Raw genomic sequence first — 23,936 nt, 5'->3', positions numbered from 1 at the left:
TCTGTGGCGCTTCCTACAAGCAAAATGGCTTTATTCATTCCTGCACGGAGGGCAGCTGCAGCATTGTCCCCGGCAGGCCAGGCTGTGGCCTGTGGCTTCTGGAGCCTCAGGCTGGCGAGAGGGCAGGCAGCACCTTCCCGGCACACTGGCCGAAACCAACACGGTAGCCGTCCCCCTGGCAGTGACCTGAAACACAGTAGGGCAGGATCAGTCACAGAGCTGCAGACTTCCTGGGCGTGAGCTGCTTCAGAGGGTGGACTGGGGCAGCATGAAGACAAAGGGGGCATCACTCGGGACGGAAGCCGACCCAGGGCTTTGCCTTTCATTTAACTCACTGCACAGCCCCATCCTAGAGACAGGTCCCCTGCCTGGAGCTGTGCCTCCTGCTACTCAACGTGAGAAGGAAGAAATGAGATCCCAGCCGCCAGTGGAAGAAAACTCAAGCACACGACTGAGAAGCCCCATGGTTCCCTGGACCAGATGGGGCAGCAGATCTGTGTGGTGAAGAAAAACAGGCAGGTGTGAGAGACGCCACTGTCACATGGACTGCAGGATAGGAAATGGGTTTGTGTCACGAGGTTTCAGATGCCAAGACAGAAGTCTCAACTAACGGTGAGCTAAAGGGCAGTGGGCAGAGAAGTGCCTAGCCGGTCTCCAGGAACAGGTCCTCACAGGTCCAAAGCAGAATGCCAAGTGAGGACAGAAGAAAAGGCTGGAGATTGATGCCTGAAGCCACTTGCTCAAACCGAGGGTGTTTGGTTACTTTCTTCTTCTATGTGGTTCCATGCAGGGGCCACACAGGTCCAAATCCTGGCTCTGCTTGTACCCATCTCTTCGACCCAAGGATTCGGATTTCAGTTGTGGTCTCTGTATATGAAGGGTGAGGTCTGGGTACCCACGGGCACCTTATACAGTGTGTCATATGAACTACATGAAAATCTACCACATAGTCAGTCATCAGGGAGCGACATAGGGACTTGTCTCCTCATTGAGAAAGCATGAGAAGACATGATAGAAAATGACATGATAAAGGAAAGTCAGAGGAAGCCAGTAGGAAAACCAAAGAGAACCAGAGCATGTGAAGCTGGAAGGCGGTATACAGGCCCTGGTGCCAAGGCAGGACAAACCGGGGCGCCTGTGGATCCTGCTTCCCACAACCACACAGGAAAGGACTCCTCCTGCCCTCCGTGGTACAAACATCAAAACCACCATGGGGCTGCCTGCCTCAGCCCCAGGGCCCCTTTTTCCAGGCCTGACAACTGCCCAGCCAAGACCGCATTGTTAGAGGCAGCTGTCAGGCTCTGTCGTACTGACATCAAAGAGTCAATGTCACTTTCTCTCTCTCCTCTCTTTCCACATCAGCACTTGAAAAAAAAATGCTTTCACTCAATCCACAGGACCACAGCAAGAACCTGGGGTTGGCTGGCAGGCGCTGGAGCAATACCATACATAAAACTGGCATACAGCAGTTGGAGGACTTGCTTGACATGCCGAGGTCTAGCCTTGGAGAGAGCAGCTCACCACGGGAGCTGTGTCCTGACCTTGCTGTCTGTGTGTGCCCTAATTCACCTCCCTTATGCTCTCCTAGGTTTCTTACTTTGCAAAACGGGGACAATGACACATTTTCCAAAGGCTTGGGTGAGTAAAAAGAGAAATCACAGAAGTAGATATATACCTCCAACACAGCGGGACTCCGCAGACATTTCATAAGTACAGTCGGCCCTTGGCATCTCCAGGGTAAGCCCCTGGGCAGTTTGCATATGGCCTACACACATGGTCTCTACACCTCAAATCATCTAAGGGTGGCTTACAATGTCTAAGACAATACAAAGGCCATGTCAAGAGTTACACTGTATGGCTTAGGGAGGAATGACAGGAGAAGTGGATATCTTCAGGAAAGACCCAACTCTTCTCAGTGTTTTCCCTCCGCAACTGGTTGGATACATGACAGTGAAGCACAGAGACCATGAGGCACTGCACAGTTAACCAGAACTAAGATCAGTGAGAGCAGAGTGGGTAGTGGTCAACCCCGGGGTGTCGCCTGTTGTCCTGAGCTCTGCCTGAACCTTTCTCCTTGGTCCGGTCCACTCAATGGTGTGCCTAGCCTGTCTCTATGCACTTCAGATTGAGCTGTGGACTCCAAAGACATCAGCTCCCACACTGGGACCTCAAATCTACCTCACAGAGTAAAGGCTTTCAGGTGGGATTGTGGAAAGAGCCTTGAAGGCTCTTTGGGTGGGTCCTAAAACCAACACGAGCATGTCCTATGAGACAAGGAGGGAGGTTTGAGGACAGAACAAGACTGTGTCTTGATGGGAATGGGCACTGGAGCTCTGCTGGTGGTGCCGTAGCTGAAGACCAAGAATAGGCCTTCCCCCCAGGCACCTGGAAGGAGTGCAGCCCCTTCTCCACCTGCATGGCAGATTTCTGCCTTCCAGAACTATAAGAGAAGACCATCAAGCTCATGAGCTCTTATCACATCCAGGAAATGAAGAGGAGCCCTTGGCTAGGTATGGGAGCTGACAGGCATGCTGCCGACTTGAATGACACTAAGTGAGCTCCCGCCAGAGGACAAAGGTGACTACTTTAGTGGCAGGGAAGGCTGAACCAGGCTGTGCCAGGCTGAGATGGAGGGTCCACAGAATCTATGAAAAGTGGTGCTGTGATAGCAGAGAGTCTGTAGTAGAAGGACGCCGGGTGAGTCACACAGAATCACACACAAAGTGATGACAGATTGTGTGAGGCAGCAGATGGGTACCATGAGAGGTTCTCGGGCAGAATAGAAGCATTGTGGAGCAAGCAGGGGGACCCTGTGAGCAGTACTGACTAAAAGGTCTATTGTAGAAGCTTCATGAGGGCTCCAGCTGGGGAATATCTAGAGCATGTCAACTGCACAGAGAGGAAAGGACACCTTAACGAGATATTCAGCAGACTAGGATGAAGAAATGGGTCCAAGATTCCTGTTGTAAAATATTATTTTAAGGAGTGTTACTTTTGTCTATGTTGCATTTGTTTAACTCTGTGAAGCTGTGATACTTTGCCTGTATAAAACACCCAATGGGCCGGGCGGTGGTGGAGCACACCTTTAATCCCAGCACTCGAGAGGCAGAGGCAGGTGGATCTCTGTGAGTTCGAGGCCAGCCTGGGCTACCAAGTGAGTTCCAGGAAAGGCTCCAAAGCCACACAGTGAAACCCTGTCCTGAAAAACCAACCAACCAAACAAACAAACAAATACACCTGATGGTCTAATAAAGAGCTGAATGGCCAATAGTGAGGCAGGAGAAAGGATAGGCAGGGCTGGTAGACAGAGAGAACAAATAGAAGAAATCTGGGAGGAAGGAGCAAGAGAACAAGAAGAAGAGGATACTGAGGTCAGCCACCCAGCCACACAGCCAGCCATGGAGTAAGAGTGAAAGTAAGATACACAGAAGTAAAAAAAGAAAAAAGCTCAGAGGCAAAAGGTAGACGGGATAATTCAAAGTTAAGAAAAGCTGGCAAGAAACAAGTCAAGCTAAAGCCGGGCATTTATAAGTAGGAATAAGCCTCTGTGTATTTATTTGGGAGCTGGATGGTGGGAAACCCCCGCCCCTAGAGTAAAAGAGTAATAAAGTAACCAACAATAGTTTCAGTCCACAGGACAGACTATTTGTACCAAGGCAGCATCAAGGAAGTGTGGGAGATCAGAGGATACACAAAAGGAAATGAGTGGCAGGTGGGCTGAGAGACGAACAGGTGAGAATGTAGGAGATGGTTATAGGCCCCATGGAGGAATGCCCTTCAGAGAGGGTCCCATCAAAGAAAGGTCAAGGGGCTTGGCTCTCTAGAAAGTTATGTAAAACAGCAGAGGACAAGAAGACCTGGATACACATCATCACTGGTTCAAGTACTTTAACTGTAATATATACTCCATGCTTTAGATGCCCCAAGGTGAAAAGAATTAGGACGGTACAGATCAGTTGCCTGGAGGGGAAACCAGACTTCCTTATTCACCGTCTGCAATGCCTCCATGAAATGCCACCCTCACTGTGTATCCTGTACAATAGTGTACGGACGACACTGCAGGGTGAGCCACTCTATCGTGAGCTACTCCTCATTTCTGGAGTCCCAGGATGCCCTCTGGGGGACTCAGTGGGGGCCCAGTGCACTTCTTCCAAGAGCAAAGCTATTGGCATCATCCTCCAGCTCTGTTATCAAATTGTAAAGATGAGGCCAATCAAGTCTCAGAATGTTGAGTACATCAACGGTCACACTGTTGGTAAGTCCCTGGGAGGTCACTGGAATGTTTATGACTCCAAGAAGTGGTCTTCTAATTGTGATCGTGCCTTCCTTGCTATTGATAAATATGTGGAGGGCAAAATGGCAACAAAGATGTGAGGTCTTCAACCTCCTGGAAAGGAGCTGCTGAGAATTTCAGGCACTACTGTAGTCATGCCCTCCCTGACCCCAGTTCCACATCAGCCCCTGCCCATGGATTGGGACATAGTCCAGAAAGCAAGGGCCCCACCATTACTGAATAATTGTTTGGGGGAAGAGATGCAAAATGGACTCTCATGATGTTTCCTGTGTGGACACTAACACATGAAGTCCCCAGGGTATAGCCCAGGCTGTAGCCCAAAGCATACCATGCAAACATAGAATCTAGAAATGCCCGTAAGTGAAAGGGAGATAGATACCCATCTATCTCAGCCCGTGGGGCTTGGTGGTCCATACCTGCTATGATGACTTCATCACCATCCAGCAGGAAGGTCCTGGTCTGCCCCTGGCCTAGATCAATTGCCTTTGTTCCCCTCCAGGACAGTTCCAGCATAGAGCCAAAGCTTCCAGGTTCCTTTAGAAGAGAAGGGGGGGGGGTGACGACACGTATTTATATCTTGGTGATATGATATATCAGCTCTCGTGTGGACAGTACAGTGAGACACAGGGGCCCATAAAACCTTTGAGGCCATTATAGACATGTCCTGGTAGCTCAACAGGCTGTGTCTTCATCTTTCCTGTAAGCACGATGTCTATTCCGGGTCCTGTGCCTATAGTGTGCCCGAGGGGCCTGCTTCAGTGTGTCTTCTCATTCTATAGACTGCAGCTCACAACCCCAGACAGTGTCATGTCCAACACCCTACCACTGGCAAGAGGCTGTTACCTCCCAGTCAACATGGCCAAGATCTCACCGAGTGAAGCCAACCTATTTACCACATCATCATTTCCAAAGTTGTGCACCCCTCTCCCCAGGCTCGTGGTGGCTCAGGGGTAGATGAGAAGCCTGCAGCTGTGAGGTCACCTCCTTCTAGGAGGGAACAGAGGGTTAGAGAGAGTGGCTGCTGCTTTCCGGGGAAACAGAGTCAAGCTCTGGATCTCACACAGATATCCCTTAGCAGGGAAACGGTTTACCCCCGACATTGCTCAATTTGACTAACTTTGGTTTGGTGTCTCAGGGGGTAGTTTGACTCACCGATCCACTGATGGTTCCAGAAGCCAGGAGGTCCCCAGGTCTCAGATTGCAGCCATTAACAGAGTGGTGTGTGAGCTGCTGCAGCATGGTCCAGTACATATGCTGAGGGCAGGGACACAGTAGGACACATATGGGCATCCCACTCTCCGGGCAGGATGCAGTCTGCTTGTCCCATGCCCTCCCTGCCCTCCCCACTCCATGCATACTTATAATTTATGCCTGCCTCATTTCAGTTGAGATTTTGCCTTCCTCTTGTCCCTCTCCAGATGCCCTGCTGTCCACCTGCTAAGGTTCTGACCCACCTCGCCCACCAGCTCTAACCTCACTTCCTCTGGAACCTCATCTCTCCCAACCACCTTTTCCAAGATGTCTGAAAGCTGGGCCTTCTCAACCCTTTCTGTCTGTCCAGGCCTATGTGTTCATGAGCACCTGAGGCCTGGGAGTTCCCAGAGCTGTTCCTGGTGGACTGTCCTTCCTGCAGTAAGGCCTGACTGACTCCTCAGACCAGGACTTGGAACTGCCACCAGCCCTGGAGCTGAAATGATTTTAACAGAATGTCAGAGTGAGGTCAAGGCTTCTGTGCCAGAAACACTCAGAGGCAATGCATGCCCAAGCCTCCACAATGACACAGCTTCCTGGGTCTCCCTTCTACAGCCATACTGGCAGGTAGTGGATCCTCAGAAGTAGATTCTTCCCTTGGTTCCTCCTCAAGCTCTCTATTTCTTTTAACTACAAGGAGGTTATGCAAAACAAATGCATCCATCCATAGAGTCTTCAAGTGGCCAAAGAACATATGAAGAGGTACCCGGTTGTGTTAGCCATCATGGAAATACAACTAAAGCCACAATTCCCCAAATGGCTGAGCTGAAAAGGCAAACACTACATGTCCATACACGGAGTAGCAGAATTTCTTAGATGTCAGTAGTGGGAATGTTCATGTGATGGCTAATCTCAGTTGCCAACTTGATGTAATCTAGAACCAAGTGGGAAAGAAGCCACTGTGAAGGGCTGTCCAGATTCAGCTGACCTGTGGACACACCTGTGAGAGATTCTCTTGGTGAGGTTAATGGAGGTGGAACATCTTGGAAACATCTTGGAAAGCTATTCAAAATTATTCCTAGTTATGCATTTTGCTTTGTGGTGTGTGTGTGTGTGTGTGTGTGTGTGTGTGTGTGTGTGTGTGTGTGTGTGAGTGTCCAGTGTGTGTATGTGTGTGTGTGTGTGTGTCTGTCTGTCTGTCTGTCTGTCATGACCCAGCAATTCTATTCCTGGATATATACCCAACAGAAATGTGCACACGGGTACTCCAAGAGATGTGTACTAGAATGCTGACAGTAATTCAAAGGTGGCCAAAATATGGAAGCAACCAAATGCCCATCACCCATTGTGGAGCTGGCACAGCAGCACCCTTTATAGCAACAAGACAAACAAATTCCCACTGCAAAGAACAACATGGCTGAACCTCACAAATCCAGCATTGCAACAATGAAGTCCAGCATAAAAGATACAAAACTGATAAACAGACAAAGTCTGAATGGCAAGAGAAGCATGGAGATGTGGTCTGCCTTGGGAAAATGGTGGCGTAACTGTAAAGAGGCAGCAGGCTGACGAGGGCTGGGAATTCCCCTTTCTGACATGGGTGCTGGATGCACAGGGATGCTTGCTTTGTGAAAACTCCTGAGCATTTACACTTATGATTTTAGCATTTCTGTATCTGTACATGTGTGTGCTGATGTTTCAAAACAAAACAAAAAACCTCTGCTTTTTTCTCTTTTTGAGACAGGCTTTCTCTGTGTAGTTTTGGTGCCTGTCCTGGATCTTGCTCTGTAGACCAGGCTGGCCTTGAACTCACAGAGATCCACCTGGCTCTGCCTCCCAAGTGCTTGGATTAAAGGCATGCACCACCGCTATCCGGCAAAACCTTTGCCTTTTGATGGCTCTGTGCTTATGAACACATACTTCTATAGCAGGGAGCCTGAGGTGCTTTCTTAGCACCCATGTTGGGTTCTCACAACCCCCTGTAACACCAACACCAGGGATCACTCTTTTCTGGACTCCATAAGTGTTTGCACATGCATGTGCATACATGCATGCATGCATGCACACACAATTTTTAAAATAATAATAAATATTTTTAAAAGGTGTGATTAAGACATAACCGGGCTGCCAAGGTGTAAGTAAAGCTTGCTGCACAGGCACGGGGGCCCAAGTTTGACTGAGTCCCCATGGCCCTCATAAAAATCCGGGTGCGGGTGCGGTGTGTACCTGTCCTCTCAGCACTAAGGAGGTGGAGACAGGAGCATCCCTGAGATTGCTGGCCGGCCAGCCTAGCCAGTCAGTGAGCTCCAGGTTCAGGGAGAGACCTTGTCTCAAAAATAAGGCAGACAGTGACTAAGGAAGACACCCACTGTCAACCTCAGGCCCCCACATGTGTACACAACAGCACTTTCATCAACCCAGCCCATGAGGACATGGGATCCAGAGGCTGGCCCTTACAAGATGTGAATTACTCCCAGAAAACTCTGGCCACATCTGTGCAGCAGCCTCTTCCTTGACAGGACTCTGTGATGTCACGCATGTCTAGGGAGGGACAGGGTCATGGAGACTCCAGGCTTTCAGGTGGATGTCATGCTTGTCTAGGGAGGGACAGGGTCATGGAGACTCCAGGCTTTCAGGTGGATGTCATGCATGTCTAGGGAGGGACAGGGTCATGGAGACTCCAGGCTTTCAGGTGGATGTCATGCTTGTCTAGGAAGGGACAGGGTCATGGAGACTCCAGGCTTTCCGGCTGACCTGCCCTCTCATCCCTAGGTGGATGCCAGTCTCCTGTTCCTGTCCCTTTCTTCCCTCCCACAAAGCAGTCTACTGGCCTCTAAACTCACCTTAAAGTTGGACCTGCAGATGGTAGCCGCCTGGCTCATTCCTTCTCCTGTTAGAAATTGAGAAGTAATACTCATGAAGATTTAGTCCCACCGATCAGAAAGGAAACCTTTCCAATTGCTTCCACTTGCCTGCTAGGATTTCACTTAGTCTGTGGAACAATATGCTTAGAGGGTATCAGAGCGTGGAGATGTCTACTGAGGCCATCTGGTCCAGGATGGGCAAAGATGTGCATCTAAGCTCTCGGTTTCTTCTCCCACACCCACAGGAAGCACCACTGACAGAGGCATGCGTGCCTCTGAGTCTAGACCTGACTTCAGAGTACCTCTTCCTACAGTGCTCCTAATATCCACCAGGCCACCAAAGACAACATAGGCTGAAACCTACATATGACCTTGATCAAGCACAGCCTGCTACTCTCTGGAGAGCTGATCTACCTGCTACACTTCATCGTTAATGCCAACAGTCCTTACTAAGCACCTACTTCATGCAAGGGACCAGCCAGGGCTGCCATCTTCTGATAGTATGAACCGCTAGAAAGTGCTTCCACCCTCAAAGCCCAGCCCTTCCTTCCCTTGGTGCTTGTTGCCCCTCTACAACAGGAAGCTTGCTCTGAAGCCCCACAGGAGGTCAGCGTGCTCACATGGCTGCTTTCCAACCCTGTCATTCTGACGTCAGCGTGGAACGTCAAAACTGAGCTGAGCTCTGTACCTCCGGATGCCGTGATTTCACCCCTATCCTGGAAATGCCCAGAACAAGAGCAAGCTAGGACGGCACTGCAAGGGTGTATCTACGAGTGAAAGCACTGGCTTGGAATTTACAGCCCCAGCACTTAGTTCCAGCCTTACCCTAGTCAGTCCCACGACTCAGGGTAATCCTTCCTCTCTGAGCCTCAGTTTCCTGACTTGAAACATGAAAGGATGGGACCAGCAATTTTCCAGAGGGTACCACCATGGCTTTTGGATCTTTCTTAGATGGAGCATCCTGCTATTTGATCCTTAAGAAACTGAATCTTGGGGCTGGAGAGATGGTTCAGCGGTTAAGAGCACTGGCTGCTCTTCTTAGAGGACCTGGGTTCAATTGCCAGCACCCACATGGCAGCTCACAACTGTCTGTAACTCCAGTTCCATGGGATCTGACACCTTCACACTAATTCACATAAAATAATTTGTTAAAAAAGAAAAAAAAGAAAGAAATTGAATCTCCTGCCACTTATGAGGGCTGAAATCTAGGAACTGACCATAAGGACACAACACAGCCTGTGTGTAATCACAGACAAAAGGAGAGAAATTGAAGGAACAAGGAGCCAGCTAGAATTTGGCCTTGAGGAACTGAATATGTCTCTCGGGCAGGCTCTCTTCCACCCTGAACATGAAGATGACACCTGCCCCTTCCTAGTTACAGGTTCTGTTCTGGGTCTAGATCCAGGTGTATGGATCGGTTTCCTTCCCCATCACCATCACACAATAAAATCAAAGGTATAATCCCCGTTTCACAGATGACAAACTAGGACATTACTTGATTACTTGCCCAAGCCCCACAGCTGGACAAGAGAAGAGCTGAGACTGACCTCCACCACGGCCTGCACAGCAGGCCCCTCACACCACAGCTTGGCCTGGAGAGCCAGCCCCTCAGAGCTCAGTCTGTGAAGAGGTTCAATGGAGGCAGGCCATCCCCATGGATCTCTGCGCTGTCTAACCTGCTGCTCAGGGCTGAGCCCTGCTTCTCATGGTCCCATGAGCCTCTGAGATCGGACTTTCAAACAGGCACTTGATGAAATGGTGCCACACATCTGGGGTGCGGGGGGGGGGCAGTGTAAGGTAGCTGGCAGTGACAAATGTGAGCAGACACTAGGCAGACACAGAGTAGAGAACCAGTGTTCCCATAGAATGGAGGGTGGCCCTTGCATTCTCTTTTTCTTTACAAGAGCCCCACACAGGCTCCAGACTGCAGCAGGTGCCTCTAGTGCCCCTCAGCAAAAGCTCAGGATCCCTTGGGGGCAATGGCACCTGCCCATGCCTGCCTGCTGAGCGTGGGCAACACCACTCGCCCTGCCACATACCTTTCAAGGCAACCGACAGGTTGATATCAAATGTGTAGGGCTGCTTGTGGCAGAGATACGGCAAGGGCTTGGGGTCCTGGAGGAAAGAGCACATCAGGGAGGGGCTGTCAGGGGGGCTGCATTCCCAGCAGCCTCTGCTTTCCAGCACAGAGTGTGCCACGTGGCAGCAGAGTTTTTTTCTCCAGAGACCCGGTTCCTGCACACTGTCCATGGTTGGGCAGTAAGAATCAGGAGGCTGCATGTGCTAGATTTGAGAAAATCGGCTGAGGATGGGGTGCATGAGCAGGTCGGGCAAAGGAGCAACACTGCAGGGGAGGATAGGTTTGGAAAGGGGACCGTGGGAGGCAAAATGGTCCATAGCATCTGTAAGGAAAGGCTGGGACAAAAGAGAGGGCAAGTGCCTGGAAGACAGAGTGCCTGGCAACAGTGAATCTGGCAGCCCTATTTGGTGCTGGAACACCTGGGGAGGCAGCTGATGGCCAGGCAGAGATGCTGTACAAAAGAGAGCATTTCCCTAAAATACAATACAGACAATCGTATAGCAGGACGTAAGATCACCCTGGGTGATTTGAACAGCCGTGTGTTTCTGATGGTAACAGTGCTGACTAGTGATGCTAGGGGGGGAATACAGTTCCTTCCTGGTGCATGAAGGGTTAAACGCGAAGCTGCTTCAGAGGAAAAAAAAAACACCGATTAGTTGGGAATGGACAAGGGTGGTGACAGCAGTACACAGATGGCACTTGGGAAGGACAGAGGCAGCTGGGGTCACAGACAGCTCTGTGAAGGTGGACCTGGAGGAAGGATGAGGAGGGGAGATGTGGGCCATTGAAGGCAGGGGCCCAACAGGTCCTGTGAGGACAGAAACGGAGAGGGGGTGGGGGAAGACAGACGAAGGGGAGGGAGAGCAGCGGAGGGGAGAGGTGGGTGCTACGATGGGAAGAGCTAGGGAAGAGCCGAGGAGATGGAGTGAAGGCCTTGCTGGAACTTTTATGAAGGGCCCATTTGCAGGGAAAGTCCCCACGGTTGTTCAAGAATAGAGTTACATGGACGAGTGAGGGGGAAATGCGGCAGGACACAGGCTGTTGAGACGATGCCAGGGAGAGGGTGGGGAGGAAAAGTGGAGAGCCCCGAGCAGAACCCTCTGGGGGACAGCTGGACCCAGAGACAGACACAGGAGGACCAGATAGGTCATTGACAGACCCATGTTTGAGAGAACATCTATGCAAGCTAGGGCCTGCAAGGTGTTGGCTATAAGGCCAAAAGGGCAGGGTGACTGTAGTGAAGGGTTGGGGCAGAGCATAGTGGGACAGGCTGGGGAGTGAGAGCGAGGGCCACCAGCCTAGGCCTGGGCAAGGGAGTGGGTACAATGTAGCAAAGACATGCACTTTTTTTATACCCTCTATTCCAAACGCATTCTACAAAGTAGACTCCAGAGGGAGCTGTTGCACAAACCAAAATTGTGCAATGGGGCACCGGTGCAGTCAGGGTTTTGCCAGGCAGTTCCCTGAACTCAGAGAACTCTGAAGGCTACAACATTACATTTTCCCCTCTGAACTGTGTTGGAGGGAGAGACATCCCTGGAGCCACGGCGGCCTGGCCACTGCACCACGACGATGCTCCAAGCACTGCCTTGTCTCTGTATTTGCTCCAAGGGCAGCAGGAAAGGGCAGAAGCTGGAACTGAGAGCACGGCGTTCAGCAGAGGGGTGCTTACCTGCTCCGGGTTGGGCACAACAAAGGGCATGAGGGCATCCATGGGCACCACCCACGGGGAGATGGTGGTTCCAAAGCTCTTCCCCAGGAACGGCCCAAGGGGGACGTACTCCCACTGCTGGATGTCTCGGGCTATGGGAGAAGGCACGAGCTTAGGGCTCATGATGGCTTACAGCCACTGCTCACACCAAGCTGCTTCCTGCCCTTGACCTGCAGGGACCTCTCTACAGGGCAAAGCAGACCTCCCGGGGAACGAAAAGAAGGGTGTTCAGTGTGAAGACCGAGGTCTTTGGAGGCACTGTGCCAGGCTACAACACAGGGTAACAAGACTATCCCTGAATGGGGTGGGGGGGCGCTCTCCTGGGATGGGTGAACCCACTTCCTTTTACACATGGTAGCAGGGCGCAAAGCTGGCACTCAGAGGCTAGGCTGCTGAACTTTAAGGCTCAGCTCGGTCACTGGCTAAAATCCCTCCACACTCAGCTCTTCATCAGCACAATGGGATGATGGCGTTGGCAATGGTGAGTGGAGATAGGTGGGGCTTAACAAAGGTTTAGGTACTGTCGGCTCCATCCTTCCACAGATTATGAGGAAGCAGCTGAGGGAGGCTGTGACTGGCCCACATCCTCAGAGTCAGAGGTCAGAGGCATCACTCTTGTGGTCCCTGGGCCTTCTGCCTCATCCCCAAGCCCTGTGTGCTCCTCAGAGCAGAACCTCAGAGGAAGCTGGGCCACCAGGCCTTACCACTCCAGTCGTTCATGAGGACCATCCCGAAGATGTGCTCGTGGGCTTTGGAAATAGGGATTGGCTCTCCGAATGTGTTCCCAGGGCCTACAAAGAAAGCCTGTCATAGGGAAAGTTGGTTAGAATCAAGATGACCCGTCACTCCGGGTCACTGTGGGTTACAGAGAAAGGGAAAATATTTCCAAAGTCCAACCAGGAACCAGGGCTGCCTGAGGACCTGGTACTAATCACTGGATCTCTGAGACCAGAATGGCACTCATGTGTGCCCTGTTTTCCTACCAGCCCCATGACAGTTTCTTCCTGACCCTCAGGGCATCACGGGACATCCTGCTCCTTGCTTTGTTCCCTATACTCCATAACCTAATATCTGACAGCTCTGTTGTGAAGAACAGAAGCATGAGATGTGCCCGAGCCAGAGCACCTGACACCGTGGCTCACAGCCCAAACTGTCTCCAAATGAATGGCATCTGTGCAACAGCCATTAACCAACAGAACACCCAGTCATGTCTAGGGGAACCTAAATGGGGAGGGGGGGGACCTCCTTCAAAGCACAGAATCAGTTACAGTCATGAAACCAGGGTCATTTTTATTTGTTCTGTGACAAGGTTTAAACAATGCAAAAATTTGCATCAAGATACAAAGCAAAAAGACCTGGGGTCACCGAGGCACGAAGGATCCCACCATTTTCAAGTGCAGGGGCTCACCACCTCATTTCTCACAACTGCACGATAGTCTTTAGCACTCTCGTAATAACATGCTTAATTTTATTAATTTATTTAATTTCAATAAAATGTAGAGCCTCACTAGGAGGAGAGGAGGGAGAGAAAAATTTGGGAAAGATTATTTTAAATTATAAATAAATGTTTTTTTAAAAAAGGGAAGCCTTGGTATAAGCATGTTTATGAAATGGTACAGGCCCGGCCACAGGTGTAATGAGGTGGGTGTGGCTTGTTAACTCATGTGACATTCCATAAAATCACCGTGAATGTGAACAGACAAGGTGAAACAATACTCCCGTCAGAAGCAAAGAGCTGGGTTTTCACAGCCTCTGGCTACAGCACTTACCAACTGAACAATAAGTCATTTTATCTTACCATATTTTACCTCTTCTTGTTAATGATAGCCGGTAGAGAGCACTGGCTCAACACCAAGGTCTCCATCAATAGCTACAACTTGGGTAGGAAGGAGGCTTTTCTAACATCTGTCTCTGTAAGGGACATCTGCCCTATTGCTGTTAGGAGACCACAAGCACTCTCCACGTGGGGGACATGATAAATAACAAAAGCAGCTCAAAGCACATAAGAATGTGGAAAACATGGGGTTGGGGGACACACCAGAAAACTAACAAGTGTTTCCAGAAGGAGACCTGAAACAAGAAGACAGGGCTCCTGGTGTGACCTCAACGAGGGACCAGTGTGTGCATCCAGACACTCCTATGTTCTGTGTCTCTGTGTGGCAATGGCTTGTGTTAATATCTGGGTTGCCAAGGAGCTTAGCAAGTGGGTGAATTCTCGAACACAGAACCTGAAGGAAGAACACCAACTGTGCCCAGGGGTCAGATGACAGGTCCACGGGGCTGCTGTTTGCGGCTGGACAGGCATGAACTGCTTCCCAGCTTTCCTGCTGCAGGCCTTTGTGGATCCCCCTCAATGAAACTCTACACATAACTCACCATTTCCAACTCCACGTCCAGGAGTCTGCAGGCACCATACACAGGAGGCTTTGCTGGAGAGACAACAGATAAAAGGCAACCATCAACACCACACTACAGAGCTCATAGCAAAAGGGCAGAGCTGGGCACTGGCAGGGCCTGGAGACTGGAGTCGCTTACAGTTATCAGGTCTCATCTGTCCCATGGGTCTTCGGATTGGGGTGCCAGATACCACGATGGAGGAAGCCCGGCCATGGTATCCCACAGGTAAGTGGAGCCTGACAAAGGAGAGTGAGAGGGGATGGGTGCCATGGCTGTTACATGGTGTAAATTCAACTGCAGAAAGAAACAGAGTCAGTATACACTCACTATTCAAAAGTGAACACATGTCCTCAAGTGTCCAAAATGAATTAAGAAAGGAGAATGGAGACACCAAATGTGGTGTCATACAGCGGGAAATGATCCAGCTCTAGGAAGAGAAGGGGGCAGGGTGTGCCTGTAATCCCAGCACTCGGGAGGCAGAGACAGGAAGGGTACCACAAGTTTCAGGCTGGCCTGGTGTACATAGTAGGTTCTAGGCCAGCTAGGGCTAGCTACACAGTGAGGAAGGTGAGGAGAAGGAGGAGGAAAAGTAAAGAACCCAGAGTTCTGCTGCTTCCTTTGTGGGCCCTGTCCATCTCCAAGGCAAGGGAACCCTAGGAATAAATCACAAAGCTCAGAACAAATAGCTATCCAAGGCTGGGGAACACTGCCAGAAGATGCTTGTACAACAGGAATAGGGAGAGGAAATAAAGGAGTCGTCCACATATCAAAACACTACCAAGCAAGGTGGGGCCAGGGGTGCTCTCCGATGAACACACAGAACTACGCGTGGGTGAGAAGACAGCCCATGATAAACACCAGTGCTGTTCCGAATAAAGCAAGAGGTTATGCCGGGAGTGCAGTGAGTGGCAGCTCCCCACAAAAATCTGTCTGGACCCTCCAGGAAGATGTATGAATGACAATTACTAGCCCTGGATCATCTAAAAGTCCCTATGGCCCAGAGTGTCTTTGTACAAGGTGGAAGACATGGAGAAGAGGAGATAACCATGTGATGACAGAGGCCGGTGAGAGTGATATAGCCACAGGGACTGTCCATCTGTCCATGGTGGCAGGAAAATGGACAATCAGGGTCAGACTTGCACGACACAGCAGGCTGGGCCCGGTCTCCAGGTTCCTGCTTAAGGTGGGCAGATACGACAGAATGCATGCAGCCCTGCATGGCTCCTGGCTGTTTATCCATCAGAAACGGTCTGCTCTCATGACCGCCGGGAAAATGATCCAGCAGCTTGTCTAGCCCCAAAGGAGCTGCCTCTCACCACGGTGCCAGAACTTGTCTAGCCAAATATCAGGGATCAGGAAGTGAGGGGCAAGGCTGGGTGAGGGAATGGGTCCTTACCCTCATCTGAAGCAAACTGGGGAGCCACAGCCTTCGGCCTGCATTCCCTTCACAGAGTAGGAACAAGAGGCCTTTCTCTTGTGGTGTGTGATTCAGGGTGGTCCTCAGTGCTGCCTTTGGTTTACCTTATGCACATGTTCTCCAATATAAAGATAATATAGGATGAGCCTCCCTCCTCTAAAACGCTTGAGACTGGAAGTATTTCAGATTGCTGATTTTTTTTTTTCCAGAATGCTCATGGTTAGAACATTGGCAGTTTGCCGAAAAAAGAATCTAGAGATCAAGCAGCACAGAGAATCGAATCCCCTTGTCTGTTCTCCAGAGGGGAGTTGAAGGGAACTGCCCACAGGCCCTTGACAGCCCCCCACCCCTCAAGTCATGCTGAGGGAATCAGAAGCTAGGTCTGCTGTTTCCAGAGGCTGGAACATCATCACTTCTAGTTTTTCCAGAGAGAGAGAGAGACAGTCAGAGAGAGAGAGAGAGAGAGAGAGAGAGAGAGAGAGAGAGAGAGAGAGAGAGAGAGAGAGAGAGATGATTTTGAATTTATCTCACCATCTGATCTAGGACGTACCAGTTGGGCATCAGCGCATTCTCCTTGCCCCTGAACATGATGCCAACATTAGTGGCATGCTGCCGGGAGGAGTAGAAGTCTGTGTAGTCTCCTGCAGAAGGAAGACCCAAAACAGCCAGTGACCTAGATGGAGGAAGGCCAGTCCCACGTGAAAGGACTCACACCCTTCTTTAAGGACCCCTTCAGAAAATAAAAAAGTAAGCCCACACTTTCTGAACCAGGCAGTGCGATTTAAGTATGAAATGGCTGCTACCAATCACTCCCTCCCAACTTGTAGCACATGTAACTGCTGTGACCCTCACATGGGCGAGCCTTGACATGCCTTTGTCTACTATATGCCTGCTCCCTAGTCTCATTTCTTCCTCAGCTCTGCTGGCTTAAATCCTGGCAAGTCTAAGGCCCCACTACAGAATGCTTCTTTGGAGTGGGCTTCACTCTGCTCCAGTCCCAGGTGTGCAGAAACTGTCACCCTTCGGGCCAGTCCCAGCTTGGCCCCTATTTCATGTGACTGGCCCTCAGCACCAAGAACAAGGCATCTGATCTCTGTATTTGAACTTGTATATCAGTGCCTGTGGATTGTGATGAGCTGAACTTGGAGGTTCACAAACTCCAGGTGCCCCTCTCTCTCAAATGCAATGGATTACTAAGATCTCCTAGAAAAACCACTTAGGGTAGTTTGCTTACTCATCTTCCTAAACCTTATACCACCACCATTCCCAAAGCAAAGCTGAGTACCCCAACTCCAGCAGCTTGGACTGGAAGTGGAGGTGGAAAGATGAGGAGAGGCCAGCTAGGCAAGGGGCTCAAGGGATGGACAGACCCTCACTTACTGTATCACTACTTCCCACCTTCTGTCCTGTGCACAGAAGTAAGAGTGAATGTATTTACCACAAAAACAATCATGTCCATGACAGTAAAAACAAGAAGCCACAGCATCAGTTAACTAGAAAGGATGAAGGACCCCTAGAAGACAACTAGCTTGCCGTAAAAGTAGAGCACAGTCCTAATGGGAAGCAAGAGACAAGCCCATCCTCAAGCCCGCCTTCCACCTAGCTGTGGGCACTAGCACCTCTGGAGGACTCTGCCGAATGGAGAAACTGGTTCCGGAAACCCCATCCTTCCAGGGCAGAACTGTACAGTTCTCAGATCACAGGTGTCCAGGCATGAGCAGAGGCTCCCTCTCATGGCTGACATACAAGGATACAGCCTATGCCTGACCACAGGCTGATGGGCCCATCCTCAGCTTCAGGCTATCAGGCTGTATCGACAGCAACTTGCAGATTCAATCAAATCAGATGCCTGGTCAAATGCATACATGGGCCCTGCAGGGGTTGCGGGGGAGGGGGTGCCTCTGGCTTTCCTCAAAACTCTCTTTCCAGACAGCTCAGAGTGCTTGCCTGACAACCTTCTGGGAAGAAGGAGTGAACTGCTGTACAGGGAGCCATGTAGCTAGTCACAAACTTAGACAGGCTGCTACTTCTTCAGGAGAGCAGGCTTGAGACAACCTGAGCCAAGGCCAACTGTGTGCTGAGCTTGGTCATGATGGGATCATCTGGCAATCCGAACGCCCTCGCTCTGAGGCTTTCTTTCCACCAAGATATGGGGGTCCAATGCCTCTGCCCAGCCATCTAGGCCCACTAAACTACTCAGGTTGATAGAACAGGGAAACAGGACTCACCTATGGCAGCAGGAAGGTGCATCTTGGCAGAAGCCTGGGAGGTGAACGCACTGAAACATAGAACCAGGGGCTCCATCTAGTCTTCCAGGCCCAGAGCCCTCCCACCAACATGCGACCCAGAACAGCAATGGGTGAAGTTGGCCTGACTGTACCAGGCCAGTCAGCCAAGCAGCAGTGCATGAGGGCACTGCCAACTTCCCCGCCCTTATCGCCCCTGGCACGTCCCTCTCTCCTCAGGTGTTCCTCACCACTGCCGAAGCTCCTTGTCATCTCTCAGCCTGGCTTGGCTGGCAGACAGCAAGTTCTGCAAGGTTGTTCTTGCCTCCTTCCAGGCCGCTTGGCCCAGGCCCATAAAGCTGTTGAGAGTTGTCTAAGACCAAAACGTGATCAGAGATGGTTATGCCTGAGAAAAATCCTCCAGCCAGCCCTCCCTCCTGTCAGAGTCTGACTTCTCTCTATGCATTCACAAGTCGGGGCCTTTGTTTACATTTTTGTCTTCTCTGCATAAAGCTAGAGAAAGCTGGTTACCTTCTCGATGCCCTGTCTCCTCCTGGATATGCACCTCACAATCAATGCTCCATAACTATTATGTGGGCAGCAACCCACAAACTGCGTAAGTCCCACTCATCTAGAGACAATATTGAGTCTGTGCCGGAGGGTGGCTAGGAGGACTGACAGAGAGGATGTATGTAAAGCTCCTGTACAAAACAGGTACTCAGAAGATACCACAAGCACCCCTGCCTGTGTGTCAGGAAAAAGCAGATCCTAAGAGCTGGCCTGTGACAAGGGAGGAAAGTTGCACCAACCCCACAGGCATGGAAGCCGAGCTGACTGCCCCCAGGTACTCCTGCACGCCTAGATGACAGTGCAGCCATCTGACATAGACACAAGCAAGGCTGGATGCTCCAGGACTGTACCCTTGAAGGACTGGGCAGCCATCCCCCATGAGCATGGAGGCCAAGATGACTGCCTCAAGCTGTACCCCAAATCTGGACTGTAAGGCTCATGGCTCCTTTTCTCACGGTTTTCTTGGGCCTTGAAAGACCAAAGCATGAATAGCCCAGTCTAAAAAGGAACCAGAGTTACAGAATATCCTCATCTCAGAGGCAACTTGGAAAGACCCTCTCAACTCAGGAGCTCACATTCTATTGAAAAACCACCCTAAGATGTCAAGGATACCTCCTGTTACCTATTATGTCTCAGAACAGCTCCCACTTATCCAGGGATAACCTGTGACTAAGAAAACACTATCTCATTTGCAGTAGGTGATGAAATGGAGACAATCCATGACATAATATCCTACCTCATCAAAGACATGCTGGTGTTTGGAGAGGACAGGCCCAGTGAAGAGGTGTTTAATGACACTGAGGTCCAAGATTTGGTCACCGATGGCCACACCAATCCGCGGCTTTGGCTAGGAGGAGAATGATGCGGTTAGTTCTGACAGGCCCAGCTCATTCACTGCAACAGCCACCCAATACGTAGGGGCCAATGGGTTCCTTTGGGACAACCCTCATAAAGAGAGGACTGAGGACCAGAACCCAGGACAAGAAAGAAAACAAAGCTGTGATCTCTTGATGGAAAATTAATCAAATACCCTCCATAAAATAGAGGAAGAACAGGGAGCCTGAGGAGGCAAAGTTCCTAGCATTGCTTACATGCCTCTAGTGATGAGCGGCTCACCACCTTACCAAGAACCTGAATTCCTCTTTATATTGGGCCTAGGGCTTTGCTCAGGGCCATTCTATGAAGCAGAGCAGTGGGTGCTCCACGTGTAGTGACTTGGAGTGACAGCTCTGGGGTAGCCCGAATGCAGCAGAACTCAGGTTGCAGGGTGCTGCAGAAGCCACAGTGCTCGACCACGTGAATGAATTTCTTTTATGCCCCCATAAAAGCTCTGCAGGAGTTCAGATGAATACAGTGACCCAAATATTTTATCAAGGCTGGTCTCTGGCCCCACAACACTAAGCATGTTGGAAGATTCCACCTCCTGGAACTCTGACCTAAGCCAGGCTTCCTTGGCACCTGAACCAGCAGTCCTGCCATTCTAGGAAATTCGTGGGAGCTGAGAGGTGGAATTCTTGGCTGGCCCTTTCTCCAGTGCCTGCTTTTTTTCAGGGGCTGCTTGGCAGCCCCTAGGGGTTAGGGATAGACCAAGGCCACACAACCCTGAGAAGCTTCACTGGAGAACTCATATGTTTTCAGCTCTGTAACTCCATGGGCCTCGGTCTCCCCACTATGCTTCAAAGAAAACAAACCTGAGCTACATGGGTCCAAGTGACAGTCCACTCAGGTGATGTATAACCTGGGGAGATCATCCTACGCCTTGCTGAAGGCAAGAAGGAACCTCTATCATTGAGTCACCTCTATGATCTAGTCATAGGCGTTACCTGCCTAGTCATAGGTGAACGAAGCCTATACTTTGTTTATACTAAGTCACTTTGGTACTATAACACCTGTTAAGGGGGAGGAGTAATCGGTAGTCCTACCCAGATCTGAGGCCTATGAACCACAACAATCACAGGAATAGCAAGATATTCACAAAGCGGTAATAATGGCACTTAGATCCTGAGGGTCACCCACAGCTGTCTAATTAGACTTAAGGCCTTCCCAATAGGAGGGGATCCATGCCTGTTACTGTAAACCTAGCCAACGGCCCATGGCTGGAGAGGTCACAGACCCAAGAGGAGAACCTACTACTGCCATTTTCTGAAACCAATATAAAAATCTAAGTGTGTTCTAAATATGCATCCCTATACCCACAGATAAGTGTAACTCTCACCCCTCATCAAAGCAGCTTCTTTTTGCAATAGATAGAAACCATCAGAGATCCACAAGGGGTCAAAACGCAGAGAAGAATTCATCATGGGTGCCCAACTTCTGCAATGCAATCCCTACTCCTAAGGCTCAGGAAAAAAAAAAAAATCATCCAAGAGGGAGCAGAGAGACAGTAAGAGCCAGTGGCTCAGGACACCTGTTGATAGATCATTTCCCTAGACATGACCAGGGAAATGCACCTAGGAACTCTCAACAATGTAGCTGCCTGAATAAGACCAGCACAAAGACTCCAGTGGGCCTGCCAGGACTGATTGGAAATTCCACATGGCCCCACCCCTAGATGAAGAGCTACAGGAGGTCCATAGTTGCCCCCAGGGACAAACTCCTGGATACATGTACATATGAGCAAAGCTAAATGAATTCAGTGGGATATATATACATATGAATGTACATGTAACAATAATAAAGAAGAGATCATGAATTTGGGAGGGGGAAGGGAGAAGTTGAAAGGAAGAGTGGGAGGAGCAGGAATGATTTAGATGCAGTACTTCTATATGAAATTCTCAAAAAAATTAATTTTAAAACTAAAAATTAAATTTTTATTACTAATTAAAAAAAAAAGCTAGGCATGGTGGCACACTCCTTTGAACCCACACTCAGTAAGCAGAGGCAGGCAGATCTCTGAGTTTGAGGCTAGCCTGGTTTGCAGATCTAGTTTCAGAACAGGCAGGGCTACACAGAGAAATCCTGTCTCAAGAAATCAAAATAATATTGATGATAACAACAACAACAACAACAACAAAGACACTGCAGAGTATGATGTCTAAAAAGCCTCTAGCCACACATAACAATAGCTCCAGATTCCTCTGGGAGCACAAGTCAGAGTCCCTTACTACCTAGGCAAGTCCTGACGATGTACTTGCCTGCACAAATGTGATACATCTGCCTAACTCATCGGTGCTCCCAGAAAAGGCTGAGAGAGAGCTCCTCCCCTGAGGGCAAAGTACCAGAGGAGGCCAGAGGGAGTATTCTGCTTCCAGAAGGTGGTTGGCTGGCACAGGTTAAGGCTCCACACACCACGACACATTAACTTTGTGTCCTTGCAACATCTAGTCATGCTTGGTGGTTGTGAAACCACCAGTTGACTCTTCTTTCCAAGGCATTCAGCACACGCAGGAGACAAAAGGGCAGCCATCTGGGCAACAGATGTAGAGAAAGGGACCAACTACCAGGAACCCCTTCCTTCCTTCTGCTGGTGCTTGCTAGCCAAGCACTCTACCTATGCTACCTGCCAATCCTGGCGAAGATATTCTGACTCCTGTTACGTCCAACCAGTTTCCATGGCTCTATGGCTTACAAAGCTGAATCAACAGTGTAAGCAAAAAGCAAGCAGAATATACCACAAACATTTTGGAAGGATATGCTTTTCCCACCCAAGGAGCCCTTTATGTATTCGCTGATAACTCCACTCCACTAAAACCGTTTTTAAAGATTTCTTTCTAATCAGACTATGCATACAAGTCAAAGTTCATTTCTCTTGCCCCACAGAACTGGTGATCAGTTCAGGGAATGCCTAGCAGCTCACACTAGAGCAGAAAAATTTAGGCTAAAGGTAAAAGAACCTGGTATCTTAGAGCGCACAGTTTCTAGGCCAGGAAGTACTTGCATCCTCGGAGTTGCTCAAAAATAAGGGAGTCAGCTCGTACTTTCCAGGTTGTAGAGTCAAGGACTAGCAATAAAGTGAACAACCACCCGGCTTCTTGGAAGGAAACCGACTTCAGGACTACGCGTCCGTTTCTGGGTCACAATAATCTCACGGGCCTGCTGTCCAGGCGAGGGAGGATAATTCCCATTTCGCTTTGCATTTGTTCTCGCACAACCACACAGACTGGGACTGAATTTTAACATCGTGCACAGCTATGGTGGGTCATGAGCCGCATTCGAGCCACAGGCACCTTCCACAGAGGCTCCGGAGGAACAGACCGGAGTTCCCACCTCCCCGCGCCCCAGCCCAAGCGCCGAAGCTCACGTGGCTTTGAGTGGAGAAAACGCCATAGGGCAGGTTTTGGATGGGGAAGTCGGAGTCCTCGGCCACCGGAATAAAAGACATGATGACGAGCACTAGGCAGGAAAGCCCTCAGCCGCAGGGGTTGGCTAGCGAGACTGTGCTTAGGGCGAGAATCAGTCTAGCGGTGCACTCTTAGATGCAGAGACCGCCCCGAACCGTGGGACTGCTGTTGCCCCAGGCCAGTACACCGTACCGCCTGGCAACACCCCTACCCGCCCCCTCGGGACCGCCTTCCCACTACAGGCACCCTTTTAGCACCCGCCCCGGGACCACCCAACACCCTTCGCGCCTCCCTTACCCTAGGCTCACCCTCTTTCCCACCCAGCACCCGCCCCGGGACCACCCCATTCCCATGCCCCTCGACCGCCCCGCCTCTTTCCGGGCCCGCCTCCACTTCGGCCCTCTTCCACCCCGGAACCGGCCGGCACCCGCTCCGAGACGACCCCATTTCTCTCTCCTGCGACCTTCCCGCACCCGAGACCACTGCATCCATCCTGACACATAAGACAATCCTCCTTATCCGCCCTAGACATGACCGGAACCATGGAATCACCCGGCCCCATCCCGCCCCTGGGACTCCGCCTCGTCCACGCCCCGCCTTGGTCCTGCCCCCTCTCCATCCCGGAACCCGGGACCGTTCCGCCCCTATGTCCATACAACCCCCTACCCGGTACAACACCTGGGTCCAGGTATTCGTTCTCACCTAGAACGCCCCAGCCCCCAAGGCCCCGCCCTGTAGGTGCTTCATTTCCATAATCTTCCGGCCTCACGGTTCTTCTGAGCGGCCCCGCCTCCCTAGGAGCCCTGCTATTTCCCGGACCCACCTCCAGTTTGCACTTGGGGATCCACCTGGTGACCCCTTTCTTCTGTCCAGGGTTGCCTGCAGCTCCTCCGGCATCACTGGATAC

The 23,936-nt window shown here is 50.6% G+C and overlaps 1 protein-coding gene across 2 annotated transcripts; it reads right to left on the bottom strand.

Annotated features, from left to right (window-relative positions):
- On the bottom strand, window positions 1–23,283 carry Fah (fumarylacetoacetate hydrolase). Of its 2 annotated transcripts, none has more exons than XM_028873840.2 (14): window positions 22,990–23,283; window positions 19,486–19,596; window positions 18,431–18,552; window positions 18,183–18,232; window positions 16,505–16,595; window positions 14,676–14,773; window positions 14,517–14,569; window positions 12,845–12,944; window positions 12,102–12,232; window positions 10,389–10,464; window positions 8,329–8,375; window positions 5,447–5,548; window positions 4,711–4,828; window positions 1–186 (listed from the first exon to the last, which is right to left on the bottom strand). In XM_028873840.2, the coding sequence occupies exons 1-14, from the start codon at window positions 23,068–23,070 to the stop codon at window positions 107–109; spliced, it is 1,260 nt and encodes a 419-aa protein (XP_028729673.1). In that variant the 5' UTR covers window positions 23,071–23,283; the 3' UTR covers window positions 1–106. The 2 variants fall into 2 exon arrangements, with proteins under 2 accessions (XP_028729673.1, XP_028729674.1); XM_028873841.2 differs by lacking the exon at window positions 22,990–23,283 and adding an exon at window positions 20,965–21,079.
- Window positions 23,284–23,936: the final 653 nt, after the last annotated feature.

The sequence above is a fragment of the Peromyscus leucopus genome, chromosome 1 (assembly GCF_004664715.2).
Source record: "Peromyscus leucopus breed LL Stock chromosome 1, UCI_PerLeu_2.1, whole genome shotgun sequence".
In the NCBI taxonomy this organism is placed as follows: Eukaryota; Metazoa; Chordata; class Mammalia; order Rodentia; family Cricetidae; genus Peromyscus; species Peromyscus leucopus.
This window is presented reverse-complemented; position numbering and strand designations above follow the sequence as displayed.

Excerpts from the sequence above, each read along its gene's own strand:
- Fah (XM_028873840.2), bottom strand. The coding sequence starts at position 23,070 with ATGTCTTTTATTCCGGTGGCCGAGGACTCCGACTTCCCCATCCAAAAC. Across the intron at positions 5,549-8,328 it reads TCTGCAGGTCCAACTTTAAG|CATATGTACTGGACCATGCT; the intron begins GTGAGTTTAGAG and ends CCCTGCCCTCAG. Across the intron at positions 4,829-5,446 it reads CTGGAACCATCAGTGGATCG|GAACCTGGAAGCTTTGGCTC; the intron begins GTGAGTCAAACT and ends TCTCTTCTAAAG.